The 26,764-nt window shown below is 43.2% G+C and overlaps 1 protein-coding gene across 3 annotated transcripts in view; it reads left to right on the forward strand.

The window, feature by feature from the left end:
- syt7b (synaptotagmin VIIb) overlaps positions 1 to 26,764 on the forward strand; it is a 156,945-nt gene that overhangs the window by 64,912 nt on the left and 65,269 nt on the right. For 2 of the 3 annotated variants that reach the window (XM_061759415.1, XM_061759424.1), the window contains exons 2-4: positions 6,648 to 6,751; positions 24,826 to 24,905; positions 25,237 to 25,371. In XM_061759415.1, the coding sequence (XP_061615399.1) occupies positions 6,648 to 6,751; positions 24,826 to 24,905; positions 25,237 to 25,371 (319 nt within the window). The remainder of the gene's footprint in view (positions 1 to 6,647; positions 6,752 to 24,825; positions 24,906 to 25,236; positions 25,372 to 26,764) is intronic. The other variant, XM_061759432.1, reaches the window with a different exon arrangement.

Below are 26,764 nucleotides of genomic sequence, written 5' to 3' on the forward strand. Positions count from 1 at the left end.
TAAAGTTTGTTTATTCCAGATTCAGTGTTTAAGCAAAATTTAAGTTTGTTGTCATATGATAAACTTTAACGCGACATTTCAGGAGAAAAGGGAAACATGCACATCGCAGTGAATTTTCATTAAATATTGAGTTTGGCCCGCGACGTTGTCCCAATTTTTAATTTTGGCCCACCGTGAATTTGAGTTTGACACCCCTGTTGTAGGGTGTCAAACAGTGCCTGAGACAGTGCCGATTTTTCAGCCCACAAGGCAAGGATGACGTCGTCTGTCGGGCAGTCATGCAAATTAATCCCACCAGCAACACTGGGGCCGTAGCGCTCTTCGTCCGGCGGTTGGACAAGATGGCAGAGAAACGTGTCAAGTTCTCTAAGTCGGTTCAGCGGTGGCGAGGTGGCTACAGGGGACCCGGCGGTGTCGTCAATGGGGATGTCGTCACTTGAAGGAGTGGACAGGTCGCCGTCCTCCGAGTGGTCCAATACCAGGCACCGGTCTGAGGACAGTTCCCGAGTTGGTGGTGGTAACGCCTGTTCCACCTGTGCCCACAGCTGAAGATTTCTGTCATCAATTAGTGCCTCGAAGCTGCAGAGCAGGTCTTGGCCAATGGGCAGGGGGACGGTTTCAATTGGAGACACATAGACCGGATGCACTAACGTCATGGGGCCAATTGTCCAGTGGAGCATAGTAATCGTGTTTAGCTCGGTGTTCGTCACTGAAAATGAACGGATAGCTAGTGTGCAACGTTGCAGTTGAAGGTCGCGGCCACTAGCTTGTAGCAATGTCAGAAGTTGATTGAACACGGTGAGGGACATAACATTGATGTCTGCCGTGGGGTCAATCAGGGCTCAAAGAGACAGGTTTAATTTGGGAGACAGGAAAAGTGTGGCCAGGAGCTTAAGGCGTACAGCACATGGGTTCAGCAAGGCCGCAATCTCGTAAGGGCCAATAAATCGGGTGACAATTTTCTTGAGTCCACCTTAAGCGGCAAAGTCAATGCACACAACCACACTCTTTGGCCAACAGTGTAAGCAGGCGCAGGGGTGCGGCGACGGTTGGCTTGTACCCAAGACCTTGCGCCAGCGCGGATCAGAGCGCAGCGGGCTCGTCTCCAGAGCTTTGAACACCGCCGCATGTGGTTCTGCACGGAGGGGACTGCAATCTTGTTCTCTTGAGATGGAAACAGCGGAGGTTGGTATCCTAAGAAGGCGCTTGGCAGGGAGTTATGGGCGTACTCAATCCACCCGAGATGGGTGATCCACGATGCAGGGTTGGACTGAGTCATGCAACGGAGGGCTGTCTCTAGCTGCTGATTAGTGCGCTCACATTGACCATTTGTCTGGGGATGGAAACCAGAGGAGAGACTCACTCCAATGCCCAGTGCTGCACAAAATGCTCTCCAGACCTGTGAGGTGAACTGGGGGCCCCTGTCAGAAACAATGTTGGATGGAATGCCATGCTAGCGGAAAACATGTTGGACCAATAGGTTGGCGGTCTCCTTTGCGGATGGGAGCTTTGGGAGTGCGATGAAATGGGATGCTTTTGAGAATTGGTCCACCACTGTAAGAATGACTGTGTTGCCTCTTGATGGGGGAAGACCAGTAACAAAATCCAGGGTGATATGGGACCATGGGCGGCTGGGAATCGGCAACTGGTGGAGGAGTCCCGAGCTGGGCATAGTTGAGCTCTTGCTTCAGGCACATACAGTGCATGCAGTAACAAATGACCGAGTGTCCCTCTCCATGGTCGGCCACCAGAAGCGCTGATGCAAAACTGCCAGCGTTCTGTTGTTCCTGGGTGGCAAGTTAGACGGGAATTGTGAGCCCACTCCAAGACCTGGGAGAAAACAGACTAGGGGACAGATAGGTCGTTCTGAGGCCCCTCTCTGGGGTCTCCCTGCTCACCTTGAGGGACCAGGGATTCAATCTCCCACTCAACCCCAGCCACAAATTAAGTGGGAGGAAGGATGGGGTCAGGCACTTCCTTGGTCTTGCAGACAGAGAACTGGTGGGACAGGGCATCTGGTTTGACATTTCTTGATCCTGGGATATAAGACACGGTGAAGTTACCTCCACCTAGCTTGCCTTGCGATCAGTGTCCTTGCAGACTTCAGATATTCCAAGTTCTTGTGGTCAGTCCAGACCACAAATGTTTGCTGTGCTCACTCTAGAACGTGGCGCCATTCCTCCAGAGCTAGTTTCACCGGCAAAAGCCCCCGGTTACAAATGCTCTAATTGCGTTCTGCAGGGGCGAGTCTGTGGGAGAAGAAGGCACGTGGGTGAATCTTGCCACCCTCTGGTTGCCGTTGGGACGACACGGCACCTGCACCCAACTCAGAGGCGTCCACCTCCACAATAAACTGGCGAGATGGGTCGGGGTGGGCAAGAACTGGCGCAGAAGTGAAGTGATTCTTGAGAGGCTGAAGGCAGAGTCAGCACCCTCCGATCAGTGAAAGGGAATGGAGGGCGAGGTAAGGGCAGTGAGAGGGGCAGAGATGTGACTATAGCCTTTGATTAACCTCCGATAAAAGTTCGCGAATCCAGAAAACCGCTGCAATTGTTTGTTATAAAAGTGTCTGTTATACAAAAGCCTCTGGAGCACCAGTCGCAGGTGATGTTCATGTTTGGAGGGGGTCTGCGAGAAAACCAGAATGTCATCAAGGTATACGAAAACAAACTTGTTAATCACGTTCCAAAGGACATCATTCAGGAGTCTCTGAAAGACTGTGGGAGCGTTGGTCAATCCAAACGCCATTACGAGATATTCATAGTGACCTAGCGGAGTATTGAAAGCAGTTTTCCATTCATCTCCCTCTCGAATGCGTACAAGGTGGTTAGTGTTTCACAGTTCGAGCTTGAAAAATATGCTAGCCCTATGGAGAGGAGGGAACGCTGAGTCTAACAATGAAATGGGGTATTGTCTTTAATAGTGATGTTATTAAGCCCCCTGTAGTCAATGCATGGTCTCAAGGTTGAGTCCTTCTTTCCCAGAAAAAAGAACCCAGCACCCACTGGGGTGGAAGATGGTCGAATAATACCTTCAGACAGCGATTCAGAGATGTACCTCTCAGTAGCCTCCCTCTCTGGTCACGAGATGTTATAAAGTCAACCACTAGGGAGTGTGGCTCCAGGCTCGATGGCGCAATCATATGGACGGTGAGGGGGCAGGGCCTTCGCTTGGCCCTTGCTGAAAACTTGACCCAGGTCATGGCAGCACTCTGGAACCGAGGTAAGGTCGGGCTTGTCCAGTTCTTCAGCACGACTGGCAGGTACGAGAGCAGATTTTAGACAATTAGTATTAGTATTATAAATGGGCTCCAGATGGTTAGTCTAGGGTGTGTCCAATCACTGTCCGGGTTGTCTAACTTAAACCAGGGCAAACCAAGTACCAGGGATCAAAAATAAAGAAATTAATTGCCTTGTGCGGCACGATGGACGACTGGTTAGAGCGTCAGCCTCACAGTTCTGAGGACCGGGGTTCAATCCCCGGCCCGGCCTGTGTGGAGTTTGCATGTTCTCCCCGTGCCTGCGTGGGTTTTCTCCGGGCACTCCGGTTTCCTCCCACATCCCAAAAACATGCATTAATTGGAGACTCTAAATTGCCCGTAGGCATGACTGTGAGTGCGAATGGTTGTTTGTTTCTATGTGCCATGCGATTGGCTGGCAACCAGTTCAGGGTGCACCCCGCCTCCTGCCTGATGACAGCTGGGATAGGCTCCAGCACGCCCGCGACCCTAGTGAGGAGAAGCGGCTCAGAAAATGGATGGATGGATGGATAATTGCCTTGTGGTGATGACCGTAGAGAAGGAGGGATACGGGTAGGGTCTGTTGGTTCACGTGGGATAGTAACTGTCCGTTAAGTGCAGTGGTCTTCAACGGTTTGGCCAATGGACAAGCCCCTATTACCATTTGTCTCACCAGGTCCCTATCAATAAAATTGTCATCCGCCCCGCTGTCAACCAGAGCGGATTGGTCTTGGAACCACTCCTTCCAAGACAGCGTGGTTGGCAGCTGAAGCCGATGTGTGGAAGAACTACTCGTATGGGGCAACAATAGTTCCCCCCCCTATTGATGAGCCCACCCTTTTAATGGTCGTGCTGGACAAGTGCAGATAAAATGATCACCCTGGCCACAGTACATACAAAGCTTAGCGTTATATCTCCGTGCCCTTTCCTCAGGTGTGAGCTTGGTCTTTCCCACTTGCATGGGTTCCACAGCGTCAGTGAGAGGTGGGGGCTGTGTCAACCGTACAGGTGATTGGTTTGTGTGAGGGGGAGAAACGTAACGAGACGACATGGCTGGCCGCTTCTCATAACTCTCTCTGTTCTCTGAGACGGCAGTTGATTCTTATTGCAAGGTTAACAAGTTGATAAAAATTGGCGGATTCGTCACGGGAGGCTAACTCGTCTTTAAGGAACTCATTGAATGCGCGGATGAATACCTCCTGGAGTGCTCGGTCATTGAATCTACTCTCAACAGCGAGCGTACAAAACTCCACGGATAATCCGCCATGCTGCGCGAGCCCTGGCGAAGAGACATTGAGGGCTTGGCCGCCTCCTTCCCACGTACCCGGTGGTCAAAGATCTTACGCCTCTCCTCAGTGAAGCCAGAATAGGTTGCACACACAGCTGACCCCCCTCTCCCTCTGTGTCCAGCGAAATATGTGTGTGGCGAAATGATCCAAGGTCTCCCTCATTCGGTGTGAGAGTGGGCACAAAAGGTTCAATGAAAGTTTGTGATGGTGAAATGGGAGCAGGAGCATGTAGATACTGACTTGATGTTTCTAAAGCAGTAAACTGGCTTTGCAAGGAGGCAATAGCTTGGGAGATTTCCTTGACTTTCCCCATGAGTAAGTGGAGAGCTTGATCATGTTGTCCAATTAGTACGGGTTGTGCAGTTGTTTGTTGATTACGGGGATTCATCTCTGTGGTGTGCATTCTGTTGGCAAGATCGTACTGTTACTGTTCGGGACGTGGGAGAGGACCCAACAGCAGAGACGAGCAAAGCAAGTAAACTTATAGGGCTTTTTATTTCTGTCATGAACGGAACAGAGGATAGGACCCAAAAATGCACGACTCCAAAACAAATGAACAGTTTCCAAAAAGAGAGGTTTAATAGACGGGCATAGGTCGGTACACAGGCAGGCAATCCAAGAAAGGCAACAGTATCCAAAAACATGAGGCAAAGAGGCAAGGTCGATAATCGGAACAGGGTCAAGTCTTACTGTGAGTCTGTGACGTGGAAACAAGGAATGCTGGAACGCGACGACAAGGTACAACGAACTGGCAACGAGAGGGAATGAGACACGAGGTTAAATACAAGGGGTAATTAGGGTGAACGAGGCACAGGTGGTGAAGATGCTCACAGGAGCAGGTGTGTGTGAAACAGGGGGGAAGACAAAACCCGGAACACACACACATGCACACACATGACAGCAACAGGCAAATAGGGCGAAACGGCGCTCAGGTAGGGGGAGCAGGAACTTCTGGTGGTCCATTTCGGCCAGACAAGGCGATCCACGGGCAGGCAGATGTGCAGGCGAGGTTGCAGGCTTGAAGGGAGTGCGGGCAAGGAAGCAGGCATGGGAGAACTCCGCAGGCAGGCAGGTGTGCAGGCGAGGGGGCAGGCGTGGAGTCTCTGGGTGACAAGAGGGGAAAAGCTGATCAGTATTTCTTAGAACTAAGTGTGAATAGTTTTGCGAGCTAGATGCGACTGACAGTACGATCAGTCAAGACGATCTGGCGATGAGGTGGCGTTCGGGACCTTGATGTAGATGGGTTGCAGTTGGTCCCGGCTCCAACTCGGAGAGACGAGTTGGAGCTCCTGCACCATAGACACAACCATGAACACACAGACACACACACATACACTCCCAAAGAAGGAGGAGTTCAGGGTGCTGAGGCAGCAGCCCTGACAAAATGTGAGATTGAATGTATTGTACATATAAAGCATATTTAAAGCAATTGATGGATGGAAATGAAAAGAGTGTGAGAAAAGACAGTGGAGAGTGTGCTTTAATTGAACTAAAAATGGTCTCCGTAATCTACAGTCTCTGTTTGGCTTAAAACATTCATGAGTGTTTGTGATTTGGAGGGGATAAAAAGAGTGATCGAGTGGTTTGATTAATTTTGCAGGTGGAAAAAATGTGGCACTTGTGAGCTCACTGTTTGCAGCGTTGAGTGTTTCTAATTGAAAGAGATAGAGAAGATAAGTTGCCATCTATCAAGGCAGCAAGCAAGTTGCTGAAGGATTTACAGCATAGCTGCGAGAGAAAACGGAAGCGAGTAATTGCATGGCTTGTGACCCTTAATATGATCTCTTCCTGACATGTGCACATACTCTATTTTTATACACAGAGCACGAGCACGAAACATTTCTCTTGCTTTTTACACTTTTCAGTCTCGCTGATAACAACTATCGGATGATGATGAATGTAGAAAGAAAGAAAGAAGAAAGAAAACCCGGCCACAGCATCATATAAGGCTTTGCTCCCAGTTGCAATAATGGATTCCTAAAATAAGTTCTGATAGACTTCTGTAACACTTCTGTTACTTTCCCAATCCAGTTGGAACACAAAACAAGGATGTTTTAATTGAAACCTCAACTAATGTTCTCCTCTTTGTTTGTCCCCCTTTCCCTGTCCCTCTCACTTAGGCTCAGTGTCTCTCAGTGTATTCCTGGTTTCTTTGGCATTCCTAGTATGTGTCCTTTGGCTGATAGCTCTATGTGGTGTCTGCACTTGGTGTCAGCGTAAATTGGTAAGTAACAGTACTTATTTCAATCAATCAGTCTCTCTGTCAGTCATTCAAACATTCCAATCCAAAAACTGCGACAGGATAGGGGCTTTTCCACCTGCCAGCCCAGGAACTTTGAGTTCCTGGTAGCAAAAGTTTCCTGAGGTTTGCATTTCCATCACACCTATTAATTCAGGACAGCTTAACCAAATGAGGCTGATGTTGCTCATTACTGACATCTACTTGATCGAAAAAAAATATGTTTGTAACTCAAGCTTTCAGGTTAATGTTTTACTTTATATCAGTGGTGTCGCTAGGTCTATTTTGGGGGGCTGAAGCCCACCTAAATGAAATTGTTGTACACAAAAATATAACTATTATTGAAAATAATCAAACATTTCTGATCAGGCCCCCACAGCCACAGTTGACAAAAATGTTGGTTTTGATTTGATTGCAGCCACCCACTTTTCAAGTGAGCAAAAGTATTGGAACAGACATTATTAAATTAACTTAAAGCAGATAAATTACATGTAACATGCTCTCAATTTATTTTGCGCATGTATAAAGGCAGCACGGCCATTTAATATTTGGTGGCATAATCCTTACTTGCAATAACTGCATCAAGCCTGCAACCCACTGACTTCACCAGACTTTTGCATTGTTCATTTTAAATGCTTTTTCAGGCCTTTACTGCAGACTCTTACAGTTCTTGTTTGTTTCTGGGGGTTTCTCCCTTCAGTCTCCTCTTCAGGAGGTAAAATGCATGCTCAATTGGGTTAAGGTCCGGTGATTGACTTGGGCAGTCTAAGACCTTCCACATTTCCCCCCTGATGAAGTCCTTTGTTATGTTGGCAGTGTATTTTGGGTCATTGTCTTGTTGCATGATGAAGCTTCTCCTGATTAGCTTGGATGCATTTTTCTGTAAATTGCCAGACAAAATGGTTTTATAGACTTCAGAATTCATTCTGCTGCTCCCATCATGAGTTACATCATCAATAAAGACTAGTGAGCCCGTTCCAGCCATGCAAGCCCAAGCCATGACATTACCTCCTCTCTTGTGTTAAGAGTGACTAAAAATGCAATTTTGCACCCTCTATTTGGGATCTCAACAAAATACCGCAATCTTAACAAATCACATGTAACATGGCCACCATTTTCTTCATGTCTATGTGACTTCAACTAGCGAGCCATTTGTATGTGTAAAGTTTGGCCACTTGATAAGTGATAGTGTGGAGGACCGCAGCCCGGCTTGTCGGCTCCATGGTTTTGGACAGCTTGTATCCTGTATTTAAAAGCAGTTTTTTTGCTTTGTCAGTGGAAGAGGCAAACAAACATTACGTATGTACATAAAATAAATTGATCATTCTGATCATTTGGGGGATGCCAAGAACAGCATAAAAGCCATGTTTTCTTTTATTTAACGTGGCCCGAGTGCAAAGCAATTTGATGTACAAGCATGTGCCCATCCTGAACATGAACATGTTCAAACACCTTCCAGTTGGTCCTGTCGAAACCAGTCCTGAACCTGTTGAAAGGCACCATTTGGCCTAGTCTTAAAGGTGTTTGTGATGGTAAAAGCAGTTTTCAGCATAAGATTAATTATTGTAATCCAAGGGGACATTTTTCATTGGTCCATAAGCAAGTGAGAGAGTAAGGAAGGGCTCCTTTCATTAAACTCATTACCGGTCATGTTTTGACAGGTTTATGGCTTTGACCTTTAGGGGGTTTGATTTCATCGCGTGACATCATATGATTTATGACCTTGTTTTGATGGGTAGTGCCTTGGGGAGGAGACCTCTTGAGGTCAGACAGGGCTCAAGCGTGGTCAGACAGAGTTCACAGAAAGTCACGTTACGTCATTATGGCTTCCTCTACCGGTCATAAAACAATAAAACCGGTACTTCAAAGGGTTATAAACAATAAAACTGGTACTTCAAAGGGTTCACGAGCTGCCACCTGGCACGTCAAAGGGTTATTAAACAATAAAACTGCTACTTCAAAGGGTCATGAAACAATAAAACTGGCACTTCTGAAGGTCAAACAATAAAACTGCCACTTCAAAGGGTTATTAAACAATAAAATTGCCATTTCAAAGGGTTATGAAACAATAAAACTGTCACTTCAAAGGGGCGTGAGCGGCCACCTGGCACTTCAAGAGGTTATAAAAACAATATAACTGGTACTTTAAAGGGTTACGAAGCAATAAAAACATCAGGGGGAGGGCTCACGCGAGGTCGCCCTACCCCCAAGAAAATGCCCGGGCAGATGTCTGGAGAGAGTCAGAGGGAGGCTCAGTGGGAGGAGTCTATCAGCTTTTAGCAGAAACTATTGGTACTTAGGTATTGAGGGGTAGTGGAACACTCAAGTAGGAGTGGGTGTCAGGTTTGTTAAAACCAACAAATGTTAAACAACAGAGAGTCATAAAACTGTACATCAATGAGGCTTTCAAACCAGATTCCAAACGTGACTGTTTCTGGCAGCAAAGGGAGGAAGTAAGTGGGTTGTTTAAATCAAAACTCTGCATCTTTTGCACAATTGTCAAAAAACAAACAAAAACAAAAAAATGTACCGGCATTACCAGACAACTAGCAACCCTTTATTGCTGAGTGACTGTTTTTTTCTTTTTGTCTTTATGTCACAAAAGTGTTCTCTGTCAAGTAACTGTCTGTTGTCGTACTAGAGCGGCTCGAACTACCGGAGACAAATTCCTTGTGTGTTTTTTTTGTACATACTTGGCAAATAAAGATGATTCTGATTCTGATAAGGTTAAACAATACAACCATTATTTCAAAGAGTCGTAAACTAGACAGGCCACTATATTGCCTACTGTAAACTAATAAAGTGGTGCCTGGAATGAGGAAGGCATCAGCAGGAGGACCAGTGGTCACGCATGCACATCTGTCTCTGTGTATGGAAGGGGCAGCATTAAAAGCACTAAAAAACATCATTTCCGACACATCTATCATGAATATGTAATTTATTTGATAGTACTGATAAACGCATCAAATAGCGATCTCCTTGCCATGTCAACAAACCCAAAGACCACATATGCGAGTGTATCTGTGTGAGAACAGTGCAGGAACAGGAGAGAGAGAGAGGGAGGGTATTTTAAAGCATAGCAAAAAACATCTTTACATCAAAACTATTCAACAGCAGTATTCCTCACAGTCTTGCCATTGCCTCTGAAAGAATGGATGGAAGCATTCTCGGAAAGAATCTCCTCCTTGTTTTGAGGAACTGCCTATGGTATAACCAGTGATGCCGGTAATGCGTCCCAAAATGTGGTCTGGTATTTTCATAAGTAATCTAACACGTTACTTTTTATATTAGAGTAATCAGATTACAGTTACTTTGATTTTGCTGCCAATAGCTACTTTTTTGTTCATGAGAACCAGAACTTAACATACTTTTGCATACTATGCTATTTATGGTCAGGCAATAGATATTTATCATTAACAAACTACAGTGCTTGGGAACATGAGGCAAGTCAATAACCAAGACACTTGATTCAGTGACGGTGCATGTCATAAGTGTAGACCAATTTTCAGCCTTTGTTTTACAACCCCAATTTCAATGAAGTTAGGACGTTGTGTTAAACATAAATAAAAACAGAATACAATGATTTGCAAATCATGTTTAACCTATATTTAATTGAATACAGTACAAAGACAAGATATGTAATGTTCAAACTGATAAACTGTATTGTTTTTAGCAAGTAATTATTAACTTTGAATTTTATGGCTGCAACACGTTCCAAAAAAGCTGGGACAGGTGGCAAAAAAGACTGAGAAAGTTGAGGAATGCTCATCAAACACCTGTTTGGAACATCCCACAGGTGAACAGGCTAATTGGGAACAGGTGGGTGCCATGATTGGGGATAAAAGGAGCTTCCCTGAATTGCTTAGTCATTCACAAGCTACGATGGGGCGAGGTTAACCTCTTTGTGAACAAGTGCGTGAAAAAATAGTCGAAGAGTTTAAGGACAATGTTCCTCAACGTACAATTGCAAATAATTTAGGGATTTCATCATCTACGGTCCATAATATAATCAAACAAATTCAGAGAATCTGGAGAAATCACTGCATGTAAGCGACAAGGCCAAAAACCAACATTGAATGCCTGTGACCTTCGATCCCTCAGGCAGCACTGCATCAAAAACCGACATCAACGGGTACAGGATATCACCACATGGGCTCAGGAACACTTCAGAAAACCAATGTCAGTAAATACAGTTCGACGCTACATCCGTAAGTGCAACTTGAAACTCTACTATACAAAGCAAAAGCCATTTATCAACAACACCCAGAAACACCGCCGGCTTCGCTGGGCCCAAGCTCATCTAAGATGGACTGATGCAAAGTGGAAAAGTGTTCTGTGGTCCGATGAGTCCACATTTCAAATTGTTTTTGGAAATTATGGACGTCGTGTTGGACGCAAAGTTGAAAAGCCAGCATCTGTGATGGTATGGGGCTGTGTTAGTCAGAATCAGAATCAGAATCATCTTTATTTGCCAAGTATGTCCAAAACACACAAGGAATTTGTCTCCGGTAGTTGGAGCCGCTCTAGTACAACAGACAGTCAATTTACAGAACACTTTGGAGACAAAGACATTGACAAAAAACAATTGTGCAAAAAGATTCAGTCCTCTAGCAGTTCGAATGACTAATATTGCAATAGACCGGTGCAATGACCATTGTGCAAGGGGCGCTGAGACTTCAAGGAGTGTATGCGGTTTAAAGTGACGAGTAGTGCGATAATCTGGGACAATGTTGGTTGTGCAAATGTTACAGATACTCCTCAAACAGTGTGCAATGGAGCAGATGCTACTCTGGCAAGAGTGGCCAGTATATGCAAATATGCAGCATGGCGAGACAACTACAGTGAGTGCACGAGTAATACATAATTGGCCCCACAGAAATGTGACAACGAAGTCAAAAAATTGCCAGCATGTTGTAATGGAATTGTAGGTCAGGTGTTTAAGAAGTTGATCGCAAGAGGGAAGAAGCTGTTGGAATGTCTACTAGTTCTAGTTTGCATTGATCGGTAGCGCCTACCTGAGGGAAGGAGCTGGAAGAGCTGGTGACCTGGGTGCGGAGGGTCCGAGAGGATTTTGCACGCCCTTGTCTTAGTTCTGGCAGCGTGCAAGTCCTCAATGGTGGGTAGGGGGGTACCGACAATCCTTTCAGCAGTTTTGATTGTCCGTTGCAGTCGGAGTTTGTCCTTTTTTGTAGCAGCACCGAACCAGACTGTGATGGAAGAACACAGGACTGATTCGATGACCGCTGTGTAGAACTGTCTCAGCAGCTCCGGTGGCAGGTCGTGCTTTCTCAGAAGCCGCAGGAAGTACATCCTCTGCTGGGCCTTTTTGAGGACGGAGTTGATGTTAGTCGCCCACTTCAGGTCCTGAGAGATTGTAATTCCCAGGAACTTGAAGGTCTCGACGGTTGACACAAGGCGGCTGGACAACGTGAGGGGCAGCTGTGGCGAAGGATGCCTCCTGAAGTCCACGATCATCTCTACAGTCTTGAGCGTGTTCAGCTCCAGGTTGTGTCGGCCGCACCACAGCTCCAGCCGCTCCACTTCCTGTCGATATGCAGACTCGTCACCGTACTTGATGAGGCCGATGACAGTGGTGTCATCTGCAAACTTCAGGAGTTTGACAGTCGGGTTCGCTGAGGTGCAGTCGTTCGTGTAGAGAGAGAAGAGCAGCGGAGAGAGGACACAACCTTGGGGCGCCCCAGTGCTGATGCTGCGTGTGGATGAGATGGTCTCCCCCAGCCTCACCTGCTGTGTCCTGCCCGTCAGAAAGCTGTAAATCCACTGGCAGATGGCAGGTGAGACGCTGAGCTGGAGAAGCTTGGATGAAAGGAGTTCAGGGATGATAGTGTTGAACGCTGAGCTGAAGTCCACGAACAGGATCCTCGCGTAGGTCCCTGCACTGTCGAGGTGTTCTAGGATGAAGTGCAGTCCCATGTTGACTCCATCATCCGCAGACCTGTTCGCTTGGTAGGCAAACTGCAGGGGGTCCAGCAGGGGACCTGTGACACTCTTGAGGTGGTCCAGCACGAGACGTTCAAAGCACTTCATGACCACAGATGTCAAAGCGACAGGCCTGTAGTCATTCAGACCAGAGATTGCAGGTTTCTTGGGGACTGGAATGATGGTGGAGCGTTTGAAACAGGATGGAACTTCGCACAGTTCCAGAGATCTATTGAAGATCTGAGTGAAGATTGGAGCGAGCTGGTCCGCGCAGACTTTGAGGCAGGATGGGGACACATGGTCCGGGCCTGCCGCTTTGTTAATCTTTTGTTGTTTGAAGATGCGTCTCACATCCTGTTCATGAATGGTTAACGCAGAAGTCAGAGGTGTGATTGTGGTCGCGGGTGCGGCCGGGTGGGTGTGTGGTGTGAAACTGTCCTTTTCAAATCTGCAGTAGAAGGTATTCAAGTCGTTGGCTAGTGTGCTATTGTTCTCAGCTTGGGGGGATCGTCGCTTGTAATTAGTCAGCGATTGGAATGCATGCCAGACTGATTTAGAGTCGTTTGCGCTAAACTGTTTTTCCAACTTTGCTGCATAGTTTCTTTTTGCAATGTTAATTTCTTTAGTAAGCTGGTTTCTAGCTCGATTATACAGGGCCCTGTCCCCGCTCTGATATGCCAATGGCATGGGTAACTTACACATCTGTGAAGGCACCATTAATGCTGAAAGGTACATGCAGGTTTTGGAGAAACATATGCTGCCATCCAAGCAACGTCTTTTTCATGGACGCCCCTGCTTATTTCAGCAAAACAATTCCAAACCACATTCTGCACGTGTTACAATAGCGTGGTGTCGTAGTAAAAGAGTGTGGGGACTCGACTGGCCTGCCTGCAGTCCAGACCTGTCTCCCATTGAAAATGTGTGGCGCATTATGAAGCGTAAAACACGACAACGGAGACCCCGGACTGTTGAACAGCTGAAGCTGTACATCAAGCAAGAATGGGAAAGAATTCCACCTACAAAGTTTCAACAATTAGTGTCCTCAGTTCCCAAATGTTTATTGAATGTTGTTAAAAGAAAAGGTGATGTAACACAGTGGTAAAGATGACCCTGTCCCAGCTTTTTTGGAACGTGTTGCAGCCATAAAATTAAGTTAATGATTATTTGCTAAAAATAATAAAATATCTTGTCTTTGTAGTGTCCATCCATCCATCCATTTTCTGAGCCGCTTCTCCTCACTAGGGTCGCGGGCGTGCTGGAGCCTATCCCAGCTGTCATCGGGCAGGAGGCGGGGTACACCCTGAACTGGTCGCCAGCCAATCGCAGGGCACATACAAACAAACAACCATTTGCACGCACATTCACACCTACGGGCAATTTAGAGTCTTCAATTAATGCATGTTTTTGGGATGTGGGAGGAAACCGGAGTGCCCGGAGAAAACCCACGCAGGCACGGGGAGAACATGCAAACTCCACACAGGCGGGGCCAGGGATTGAACCCCGGTCCTCAGAACTGTGAGGCAGACGCTCTAACTAGTCGTCCACCGTGCCTCTTTGTAGTTTATTCAATTAAATATAGGTTGAACATGATTTGCAAATCATTGTATTCTGTTTTTATTTATGTTTAACACAACGTCCCAATGTCATTGGAATTGGGGTTGTAGTAATGATTAATAAAACAGACAAAACACACTATATTCTTAACTATCCATAACTAAAATGCACACAACGACTAACTACAATATCGAAAAAAGGCAAAATATTTATCAACGGAGACGTATGGGGAATGACGTCACGTGACGTGTTGCAGGTTTTCCGCACATAGTCAACTTATGTGTACCCAAGCAGCCATCGGCGCAAACACAATGCATGGTGACGAGGGATTGGCATACTTAAACTGGAAATACACAGTTCCCTTCATGGACCCCCACACAATCGGCAGAGTTGCTACTGTCTGTCTGTCTGTCAAGAGTCTTTAAAGAAGTGTACTGAGAACAGTGTGGTTGTTCATATTTAGGTGGCTATTTGGCATGTCAAGTCTGCTCTCAGTTGCTCATTTAATGTGGCTTCAATTACACTCATATTTAAATTAGTTTTTCATGTTGATAACATAATTCTGTAACTTGTGTGGCGTACATTACCAAGTAATGGGTACAATTAAGCTAATGCTTTTTTTTGTACTGTGCTTATCCAGTTTTACTCCAAACCTGTATACAAAGCTCACACATAGTATAGATGGTGATCAGGCGACTGCAGCTTATCAGCCATTCTGCAGCGTCTCCATGAAGCTTTGATCAGAAATAACAAGGAAATAAATAAGTTACTTTTCATTTGTGTTGCATGATTTATTTTGTTTTTTTTCAGAGGGAAAACCTCCTGAAGAGTGAAGAAATAACTCAATATTTGCAACACTTCTCTGTGTTTTTCTCTCCCCCTGCTGAATATAGTTTCTGATTCCCCCCACCCCCAGTAAAGCTGAGCGTACACTGCATGTTTCCAAAATGTGAAATGTTGTCTGTCTCTAAATGAGCCTCGTGAAGTTGACCAAATGTTATAACGTGGCATTACCACTATCAACAGCAGAGGTCACCAACATGGTCCCCATGGGCACCAGGTAGGCCCAAGAACCACATGAGTAGCCTATGGGCCTGTTCTAAAAATAGCTAGCCTAGATTGAACACTGTGATTTCCTCAACTCAACTCAACTCAGCACTTTAAAAACTATCACAGCTAAAACAAAGTAGGGGAGACTGGGGTAAAGTGAGCATACTTACTCCCCTCTAGGCAAGCTAAGATGGTGAAGCAGGAAAATGTACACATTTCCCATTCATTCAGGATGTTTCCTCACAACGGAAATGATCAGAATGTATTCAGGACAAACGGTAGTGAAAATATGGGTTTTATAAAAAGGTGATCTTAAATCTAACTTTACCCCAGGGTTTGGGAAATCAAGGGGTAAACTGACACACTTTTTTCACTTTAAAACTAATCAATAGTTATTTTCCAAATACTTGAAAGTAACTCGGAACAATGTTAAGCCACCAAATAAAACATAATGTAATGAAGTTGTATCTGTCCTTGACTGGACGTTAATAAGCCCTCGAATCAGACACATTATCGTCAGGAGAGTGCAGGTCAGGTAGATCCGAGCCTACTGGGAACGAGAGGAGCTTCTGCTTAAACGTATATATTTCTCTCAGATAAACCAGAAAGCTGCCGTAAAACGTTAAATAACAAAGGTAAAACCCTGTGTTTTGTGTTATGCTTGTATGAGTGTGCGAATGTGTATGAACACCGAACCTCGCGGCCATGCGTTTAACGTAAGTTAAGCTAAGTTAGCAATAGTACAGTAGTACAGCTGCTGAACCAACTTGTACAGCAGTAGGTCGGGAGGCTCTCCATGCTGGATCTATAAAAGTTTATCGGCAAGTGGTGGGGGAGCTAGGCTTGGCGTAGTTTCCTGGGGAAGTAGTCTTTGACATGCTTTCCTCACCTGATGGGAGATGTTGGTCGACCAGGCGAGGTCTGCCGAGATGTGGTGTCGGAGGAATTTGAAGCTTTCCACCCTCTCTACCTCCTCTCCATCAATAAAAAGGGTGGTGTGCTCAGTTCTTTTGGATTTCATGAAATCCAGGATCATTTCCTTCGTCTCTGCTGTATACAGGTCCAGGTTGTTGATTTCACAACATCACCTGAGATGCCAGGCCTCCTCCCTATAGTTTCACTCGTTTTGCTTGATCATTCTACAACGGACATTTAGTCCAACATGGCATCAATATTACCTAGAACTGAAAGCAGATGGTTTTAATGACTAACACAATTAACATTTTTTGCCCTGCCATGTTCTAGCCATTGAAAATGACTGTCCACATGACTGCACCAATGTGGGCAGTCATGTTTTCATTTCATGATTCTTTGACCTTGGACAGAATGTGTTCAGTCTGTGTTTACTCCATGTTGTTCATGCAAAGAACAAGGCTCAGTAGCCAGAGAGAGAGGTTTGAATATTTATCCCTGACAGCAAACACTGTGCTCTGTAATCATGGCTTTGTGCGCCACAAGCTTTGTGTGTTGTGGCTGCTTGCCTTTTGCCTCCAGCGCCATACTAATGATTCATATACTAATAAGAATCACTCGGGGCAATTGGCAAAATGTGATTCCGCCAATGCAGTTTGATCCACATTGTATCATAAAGTATTTGCTTCTTGTCTGGTGGTACAAACTGCTTATACCAAAAGTTTACATACCCCTGTAAAATGTCAGCTAATTGATGATATTCTATTGTTTTTACAATGATTTGGAGGATTTTTTTCTGCAATTTAAAACAACTGCACAATATTTGAATTTGTAAAAATGTGTCTCTAAAATCACAAAACTGCTGTCATACATGCTATCAAGTGAGACTTGAGCAAAAGCTCAGTCACCTTTTTAATTATTTTTTTTTTTTTGCACTTATTACAACTATCCCAACAATGGGTGTGTGTGAAAAAGAGAGTAAAACATGAATATAAAATGGAATTTACAAGAATTTAAAGCAGTAAAATTCCAGTGTCACCACACACGTGTACAGTATCTTAACTTTTTATCAGAGATAAGGCACAGTAGTAGTTTGCTGGTTTTATATACTGTATTTTTTAAAATAACAGTGGTTTAGTTCTTCTAACTTGTGTAACACGAATGTTAAAAAGGGCGCATCTCTGGCAATCGTCAATAGTTAATATCCATCCATCCATTTTGTATAGTTTGTCCTCATTAGGGTTTAGGGTGAGCTGGAGCCTATCCCAGCTTACTTTGGTGAGCGTCTGGTGCACCATGTGCTGGTCACCAGCCAATCACAGGTCATATATAAACAAACAAACATTCACACTCACATTCACAACTATGAACAATTTAAGAGTTTTCAAATAATGCAAGATCAGGGAGAACATGGAAACTCCACACAGGGAGGCTAGGGCAGAAATCTGATTCCATGCAAACCAGTCCTAATGTCTGACCATTAGTTAATGTTTTGTTATATTGACGATATTTTCTTCTTCTTGATGTATTATAGCTAGCTGGCAACAATTTGAAACAAGCATTACTGTCACTGAAAGGACTGAAGGGAAACACCGACTCAATAGTACGGTGGGAGCTGTCAACTCATAGCTCTTAATTGGTCTTCACAGTGTTATTGTTTGTATTGACTTTCCATGGAAGCCAATTTACCTGTGCCGTAATAATGGTTAAAGAAAAAGAAAAAGGAAAATAAAGCTTCTAAAATTGCTTGCTTAAGGATAGGCTTTCGCTTCCCTGAAACAAGCTGGATGGATGCATCATGGTTCACTTTCAAGAATGTGATCAAAACGTTGAGAAAATGTGGACTAAATGTCAATATTGTATTCTTATCTGTAGCGTAGCCATGGGTTTGAGTAACAAAATGGAAGCCTTTTCATCCAAGTTTAAAAAATCCAATTTCTGAGCAAGATTTTATGAAAATGTCTCATAAAGAAAAAAATTAACTATGAAAAAACTCTTGGCCTTTTCCTTTAGTGTGCACTGTTTGTTTAGTGCAAAAACAACTTATAAATACACACCATACCCAAAGCCCAGACCTGAAAACGGCTGTACACATTCTCACAATCTGACCCAGTGGGAGGAGCACTTTTGCAAGGAAAAGTGGGCAAACATTGCTTTGTCAAGATATGCCATGCTGAGAGACTCTGACAAAAAAGATTGACTGCTGTGATAAAATCAAAAGGTGCTTCAGTAAATTATGAGCTTGAAAGGTTGCTCAAGTATGCATCACAAAAACTTGGCTCTGTGGCAATGAACATTTTTATATCCACTGTAAATATAAGATAATATATGCAACCTCTTCCTCCATAATGTCAAATATCAGTATCATTGTAAACTCATTGCTTATCTTTGTCCGTATTTTTCTGTTCTAAGAGGAGATAAATAATAAATATAACATAAATATGTCTCCTTTTATTCTAAATAGTCTTTTGCGCTTTTGTCCTATCATCGCTTTGTCTCCATGCCCTTGTCAAACTACCGCCAATTTCATTTTTTATCGTCTGGTGCTTCCGTGATGCTTCTGCAGTTTGCCTTATTTTGGGGTCTTTGGTATAATTACGTTGTCTCTATAGTTCATTTCCCTTCCTATACAACTATATCGTTAAATATAAAAACAAATAAAAAAAAATTTCTTGGAATTAAATCCCAGATGCAGATATTATTATTATAATTTTAATTTCATTGTTAAAGTAGCTTGATGTGTTAAAGGGCAGCCCGTTGTTGTTACCACAACTTGGGTTCAAAGCTTGGCTAAAGCCTTCCTTTGTTCCGTTTACATGTTCTCCCTGTGTATCCCCCCTGTACTGTACATCATACAGTATGCATGTTATGTTAATTGAAAATTCGAAATTTCCCTTTGGCATGAACGTGAGTGTGAATGGCTGTTTATACGATTGGCTGGCTAACAGGCACGGTGGTCGACTGGTTAGCACATCTGCCTCCCAGTATTGTATTCTGGTTTTGTTTAACACAACGTCCCAACTTCATTGGAATTGGCGTTGTAATATCTTCTGCATCTACATCTAGTATCTGTCCACATCTAGAATCAAAGTAGATCAACACCTATAACTGTCAGTTTTTAGGTACATTTTGAACATTAATGCATTTTTCAAAAGAATAGAAAATTTTGGGCGGCACGGTGACTGACTGGTTAGAGCGTCAGCCTGACAGTTCTGAGGACCAGGGTTCAATCCCCGGCCCCGCCTTTGTGGAGTTTGCATGTTCTCCCCGTGCCTGCGTGGGTTTTCTCCCGGCACTCCGGTTTCCTCCCACATCCCAAAAACATGCATTAATTGGAGACTCTAAATTGCCCGGATGTGTGACTGTGAGTGCGAATGGTCATTTGAGGAGAACCGGCTCAGAAAATGGAGGGATGGATGGATAGAACATTTTGTTGACTTGAGTTTCTATTTTTTTTCTAAATCCCCTGTAAGCCATTTATTTTAAGGTCAATGTTGGAAGATGAGTTCGAAATGATATTTAACTATTTTGAGATTATAGTTTATGGTATTTTTACAGTTTAAATATATACCGTTCATTCAATTATAAACAGTTTCGGGGGGCATCAAGTAGTTGATATTTTTTGCTAGGTTGCTGACCTATTTTGCATAGTTTCTTAACGTCTATTATGATAATATTAGATCTACCTTATGGACTCTAAAGGATAATAATGGAATATGTGATTTGGTTCCTGCCCTGGTGGCAGCCTCACAGTTCTGAGGACCCGGGTTCAAATGTGGAGTTTGCATGTTCTCCCCTTGCCTGCGTGGGTTTTCTCCGGGTACTCTAGTTTCCTCCCACATCCCAAAAACATGCATGTAGGTTTATTGAAGACTTTAAATTGTCCATCGGTGTGAATGTGAGTGCAGAAGGTTGTTTGTTTATATGTGCCTGTGATTGGCTGGCAACCAGTTCAGGGTGTACCCCGTCTCTCGCCCAGAGTCAGCTGGGATAGGCTCCAGCGCGCCCACGAGCCTAGTGAGGATAAGCAGTACGGAAAATGAATGGATGGTTCCTGCCCTAAGCATTCAATAAAATTATGTCTGCCATTGAGCTGCTGGCACAGAGAATTTCCACTATGTCATATTTCTAAATGCAAGGCTAACACTGTTATCGCTAACAGTCAGTTGTGTGACAACCATGATAGCAGCAGGCCTCATGAGTATACTTCGAAGGGATGCATGGCCTCACTCAATCTCATGAGTTCAGCTCATTCGGCATCCTTGATTTTCCTTTTGCAATCTCATTTACATGAGTTTTGTTTAAATCCAGTACTGTTATCTGATTATATCACTTTGGTCTTTTGCATGTATTCCACCCCTGAATCCAGTCTTCCCCACTTTCCACTATGTGACATTGTTTTTATGTTTTTGGCACATATGTTCCATTCTGTTGAAAATCTTTTGTAGCTATGCCACAATGGATAATGGTGTACTGTAGATACTGTAGATCAATGATCCAATAGAATTGTGTATGGTGTCTTATTGCTGTATATTCTGATCCATGTTGTTTACCACTGAGATCAAAAGCCATTGATGCGCAAGGATGCGTAGTTAACAGACTTTTCCTCTACATAATATTGTATTTGTGAAAATACTGAGAGACATACAACATACCCCAATTCCAATGAAGAATATAATGGTTTGCAAATATTTTTAACCTATATTCCATTTAATACATAGCAAAAAGAAGGTATTTAATGTTCAAACTGATCAACTGCATTTGTTTTTTTTTAAATGTGTTCAAATATTCACTCATTTTGAATTTGATGCCTGCATCACGTTCCCCAAAATTTGGGACAGTGGCATGTTTATCACTGTGTTACATCATCTTTCCTTTTATCAACACTCAATTAGGGCTGAGGGGGAAAAAAATCCCAAAAATTCAGCTAGGTCTGTCATGGTCTGTGCCCTGCAATTCCTCTATTGGAGCTTGGGTGGCAAGTTGCGCCCCTCTCGCCCTCTCGCTCTCCCTCTCTCCCTCTCTTCCCAGTAATCAGCACCACCTCAGCCACGTACCTGTTGTCAATCAGCATTCATCTTTTCCTGCATTTAAGCCTGCCAGATCCAGGATTCCACCGCCAGAGTAGTAACGTTCCTCCGTAGTACACCGGCTCTCTCCTCGCACGTAAACTACACTACTCCCAGCAATTGTACTTATCTCCGTGTTCTTCTTCATCCTCAGTGGTCCTTTCATGCTCCCCGCCTCACTGTTCTCTCCAGCCACGCCGCCAAGCTCTTCCATCTCCTCACACCACCGCTTCCCGCACGTTCCTTGTCCCGACGGTCCACCATCACACCTTGGAGATCCCTCTCTGAACTCTATTTAAATAAACCATTCTCCACGATTTCTTCTGCCTCTGTCTGTTTCTGGGTCCAGTCAACCCTGATACGATTGTATCGTGACAAAGTCGACTTCAAAAATTGGTCAACACAAAATTTCTGCCTCGAAGATGTGTCGGGACTAAAAAAAAAAAAAAAAAGTTCCATGTTTGTACCGTCGAAACCCATGTTTGACATGGACATTTATTGCAGTCCGACACAGTGTTGGGCAAATGGTAAACTTTGCCAAAAACAACAAAACAGCATCTGTAAGTGATTTGTAAGACACTGTTAGATGTGTAATGTACATATAACATGATAAGTGTGAGTAAGACGTATATTAGTTAGCATTCTTTTACCTAAAATGTCATCGGTACTTGGAGGGACAGATGGTGGCGACCCCTAACGGGACAAACCGAAAGGAAAAGAAGAAGATAGGTCCTGGATTTTCAATTCCCCAACTTTCCCAGTCTTTGGTTGACCCTGTCCTGTTGCAGGCATCAAATTCAAAATGAGAGAATATTTGCACACAAAAGACCAAATGTTTATCAGTTGAACGTTAAATATCTTGTTTTTGTCGTTTATTCAGTTGAATATAGGTTGAAAAAGATTTGCAAATAATTGTATTCAGTTTTTATTTACTTTTAACACAATGTTCCAACTTCATTGGAACTGGGATTTATATATAGGGAGATGTCAAAACGCACACATAAAGCAATAAAGTTCACAATATAGACTTTATTATAATGTGACATTTAAGCATTATACAGTATATTAATTTATGCATCTATGAATTGATACATCAATATATTGTTGCGGCCCAATGAGGTCGCCATATACTGCCAGAACAATCGGTCAAACCACGCTTCCTCCCCCATTCCCCATGTTTTGATGTTAAGCCACGACAACAACACAATGTGCTGAATAGGAAAGGCTCAATAATGTTGGCACAGCAATCGAGATAAATTATTTAGCAGAAGTTATGTTTGTCCGATTTAAAATATAAAAAGATTGAAATGTCTACGTACAACATAAGGACTGATTCAAAATGTCTTATAATAGTGGATTGTGGTGTGTTTTGATTAAATGTTTTTTTTTTTAATTGTTCCAGAGAGAGAAAAAAACACATCATTGCAATTTCGAGATGTTTATTTCTCCTCTGTTATGTGAGGGCTGATGGGTCAGACAAGTGAAGTGTGTGTACGATCCAAATGATCCAGTACAAAACGAATTATCCAGTACCAAATGATCCACCTCCTGGTGGTTGCTGGTTGGTGAGTTGTTCCTGGTGGTAAGCAGTCAAAAGAAGTCTTCAAACCATTGAAAGAAGGGAGATGAAGTATTCCAGGAAACTTTAATATTACATCTGGAAATATATGAGACAACAATTCTCATTGAAATGCAAAACACAGCAACATCCAATACGGTGGGTGTTAGTTTGGTACAGTTGGATTTAAACAAAGATCCAATTAAACTTCATACTCTATGAGATGAACTGTGTTTTGGGATGTTTTCGCACTTATAGTTTAGTGGCTGTGGAGAAACATTAATTTTGATTTATCTAAAAGTTTAGACTTGTGTAAGTTTGTCCATACTTTTTGGGTACTCTATGTATAGCTTAATATACAGTGTCTGTTTGATCGTATAGGTCAAGCAATTTAAAGTTAACATCATTTACAGCCATTTATACATAGAGTATTTACAATATAATTTATATATATTTTGCAAACAGGGGCAGCTGTGACTCAGTCGGTAGAGTGGGTCATCAACTGACCTAACGGTCACTGGTTCAAATCCCGGCTCTGAGTGTCTACTGTCGAAGTATCCTTCGACAGTAGACACTCAGAACCCTAAATTTCCTCTAAGATAGCATTGTAAATGGGAAACAATTCTCAATTGACGTACTGGGTTAAAGAAAGCAATAATAGTACATATTTTTAAACTACTTATTATTTGATGGCATGGTCTTTGACCTTACTGAGTTTACAGTGAGAAAAACATTATGTAAGAGCAGTCTCTGTGACTCAGCTGAGAAGCACATTGCATTCTCACCCTCAAAGTTAGAAATATGGTATGATAAAATGCAGGGTCAATAGCTATAACCGCTGAATCTATAACCATTAAGAGGAAAATTGGTCGAGAGTATGAATTATACTGTACACTTATCATGAACGATGTCACATTTTCTCATTAAAATTCATAAGCTTTAGTGACAGCTTGACTTGTCCGAATGTTCGGACAAACAGAGTACAAACCTAGAATGGCGACACCTGCAGTACGTATAATTTTGGAAGAGGACGACGTCCCTGGAGCTGCATTTCAATATGGTTTAATCGAGAAAACCATAGAACAGTTTATACGTTAGTTGACATGTAGAAGCCTTGAAGTGAGCGGAAAATTAGCAGTATTAGTAGAAAGGTGTATTTTTATTTATTATTTTTTTTAGCTAGCACTCGCTCTGTAAACGGTGCCACACGTGGTGTAGATAACATTGTGTTGTAAAATTTTAGCTAATCTAAACACATTGAAGTCACTTCTTTTAGTAGAAGATATAAGATGTGGGTAGAGTAGCCAAAATATTTACTGAGTTGCTATAACCCATTTCTTAAAACCTCCACCCATTATATAGCTTCTTCACGGCACGGTGAACGACTGGTTAGAGCATCTGCCTCACAGTTCTGAGGAGCGGGGTTCAATCCCCAGCCCCGCCTGTGTGGAGTTTGCATGTTCTCCCCGTGTCTGTGTGGGTTTTCTTCGGGCACTCCGGTTTCCTCCCACATCCTAGAAACATGCATTGATTGGAGACTCTAAATTGCCTGTTGGTGTGACTGGGAGTGCAAACGGTTGTTTGTTTGTTTGTGCCCTGCGATTGGCTGGCAACCAGTTCAGAGTGTACCCCGCCTCCTGCCCGATGATAGCTGGGATAGGCTCCAGCACGGGTTAGGCTCCTCACTTAGTACCATCTTCTAATTATTCCATTTTTCCTTCATTTATCATTGTTGATAATGCAAATCCCAATAGTGGGGTAACATTTTACTGATGAATAGTAGTTACTCCATACAGTATAAAACCTGTGAGAAAAATGTTTTATAATTTATTTATGCTGTTTGCATGACCCTAGGAATGTTTTTACCAAAGAAAATTACACAATGCAGACAAGTGGCACTTTTGATATTACAGTTACTGTCTATATATATATCATCCAATGTATCCCCCATCACTCGCTACCTTGTCTGTGCACAGGGGAAGAGGAATAAGCCCGGAGTGGAAGCTGCCAACTCTCCAGAGTCTGTGAGAGGTCGAGGGGAAAATAAAGCCATCAAGTAGGTGATGGGAAATTTGTTAATGGGGGACACATGGAAATGATTTATAGTGCTGTGGTATCACATTTAACAACACTTCTTAGTAGCAAGCTAATCTTTTAGCATGTTAAATGTTACGACAAGCCTGTATTTCTTCGAATGCATAGGAGAATTGTTGAATAATTGTGAATATTGGGTAGGAATATCCAACTGTGTCTGTTTACAAATGCAAAAAAAGATGTTGTCCTGGGTTTTAAAATGTATCACTTTTTGCCCTGCTTGTTACAATGTTCTCATGTGATGTTATATGTTTATGTTGTGTAACTGTCTTTGCCACTCTCTCTGACTGCAGTGATCTTGACAGAGACTTTTGGAATAACAATGACAGCAGCAATGTGCAACAGAGGTGGAGCTCTTACCCACCTAAGGAGTTTCTATTAAACATGTCTCCCTACGCTCCCTATGGAGACCCTCGCCTCACACCCAAGTGAGTCTCACTCTGTGCATTTGAGATACAATATGTCCCTATGACGGTGGGGCTGGAAGGAAAGGGGTCATGTAAACACGTTTGTGTTACTGTAATAGTCTATTGGAGCTGGCTGCCAAACACAACGCACTTTATGTGCTGTTCATTTATAGAAGATATGAAAAGATCACATTTGAAAACCTAAAGACATGACAGAATATCTCAACTTGTATTCATGCTGGTGCACATAGTGTATTTTACCACAAGTCTCCCCTTAATCCTCAAGTCTACAGTGAGGTGGTGTTTAGTATGCACTGTTGGGCATGCGGCTCCTGAGAGAGATGTGCACTGCCTTCCCTCAATATGACTTTGAATTTCAGGACCGCCCTCATGTTGGTAGAAATTACAACTGCTATGCAAATAATGCCTGAAGATTCAGCTTTTTTTCTGGTAACACTCAAAAGAAGATGTCTTTGATCACCGCATTCCCTACAGCTGCGCTTGCCTCATTCATTGCCCATTAACTCTCACCTGAAGCCCATGGAGACACTCACAGACCAAATCCCAATGTTTTTAGCAACTCCACCAGCTGTTTAGCTTTGCATTCATTCATTGTATCATGTATACCTTAGTTGGGGGCCTGTGTTGGGTTTACCTTGATGAATGAACCTTCCAAAGCATTATTTTACATGGGGTGGTCTCAACATTACTTTTGTCACCGTTGTTTGTTTGTGTATGTGTAGCATCACGTCTGATCTTACCCTTCTCACGTCTTCGTCTCTTTCTGTCTTTGCTCATTTTTTGTCAGAACTCGCACTGTCAACTCCCAGAACTGTTGGTGCTTTAAGGAAACTTACACCTCCTCTGAGCCATTTCTTTGCTTTTTTTAAAGACACTCCAGCTACAGTACACAATGAACCCTCTAGAGTTGAATACAATCAGATTTGGGGGAAAAAAATTCCAATCAGAAATAATGAAAGAAATAACCTGCGATCATAAAACCGTTATCGACTGTACGTGTGACTATAACTAACATTTCGACATTCTTAAGAGATCAAATTTAATTGACGCACTTTTGCGTAAAAATGTGAAAAGACATTACCGGTAAATTGAATGTCAAAGGCATGTAGTGTAATCAGTTGCATCGCAGATGCAACTCACACATCTCACCTCTATAAAATGTAAGTTCAATTAAACACTCTGTCTTAGCTTTGTTAACCAGTGATGCTGGTTCCCTACTAATTTGAATGTGGGACAATTCCTGTATGTACTTCTCATGTACAATGCTAAATGTTAGCCCGCCAATTTAAGGTCTATGTCACAGCTGCCTTAAATGAACAGCATTGGTAATTATATATATTTTTTATGTTGATGTAATGGTGAACACACTAGTAACTAAGTATAACTACTTACT

Source organism: Phyllopteryx taeniolatus, chromosome 2 (assembly GCF_024500385.1).
Source record: "Phyllopteryx taeniolatus isolate TA_2022b chromosome 2, UOR_Ptae_1.2, whole genome shotgun sequence".
Lineage (NCBI taxonomy): Eukaryota > Metazoa > Chordata > Actinopteri > Syngnathiformes > Syngnathidae > Phyllopteryx > Phyllopteryx taeniolatus.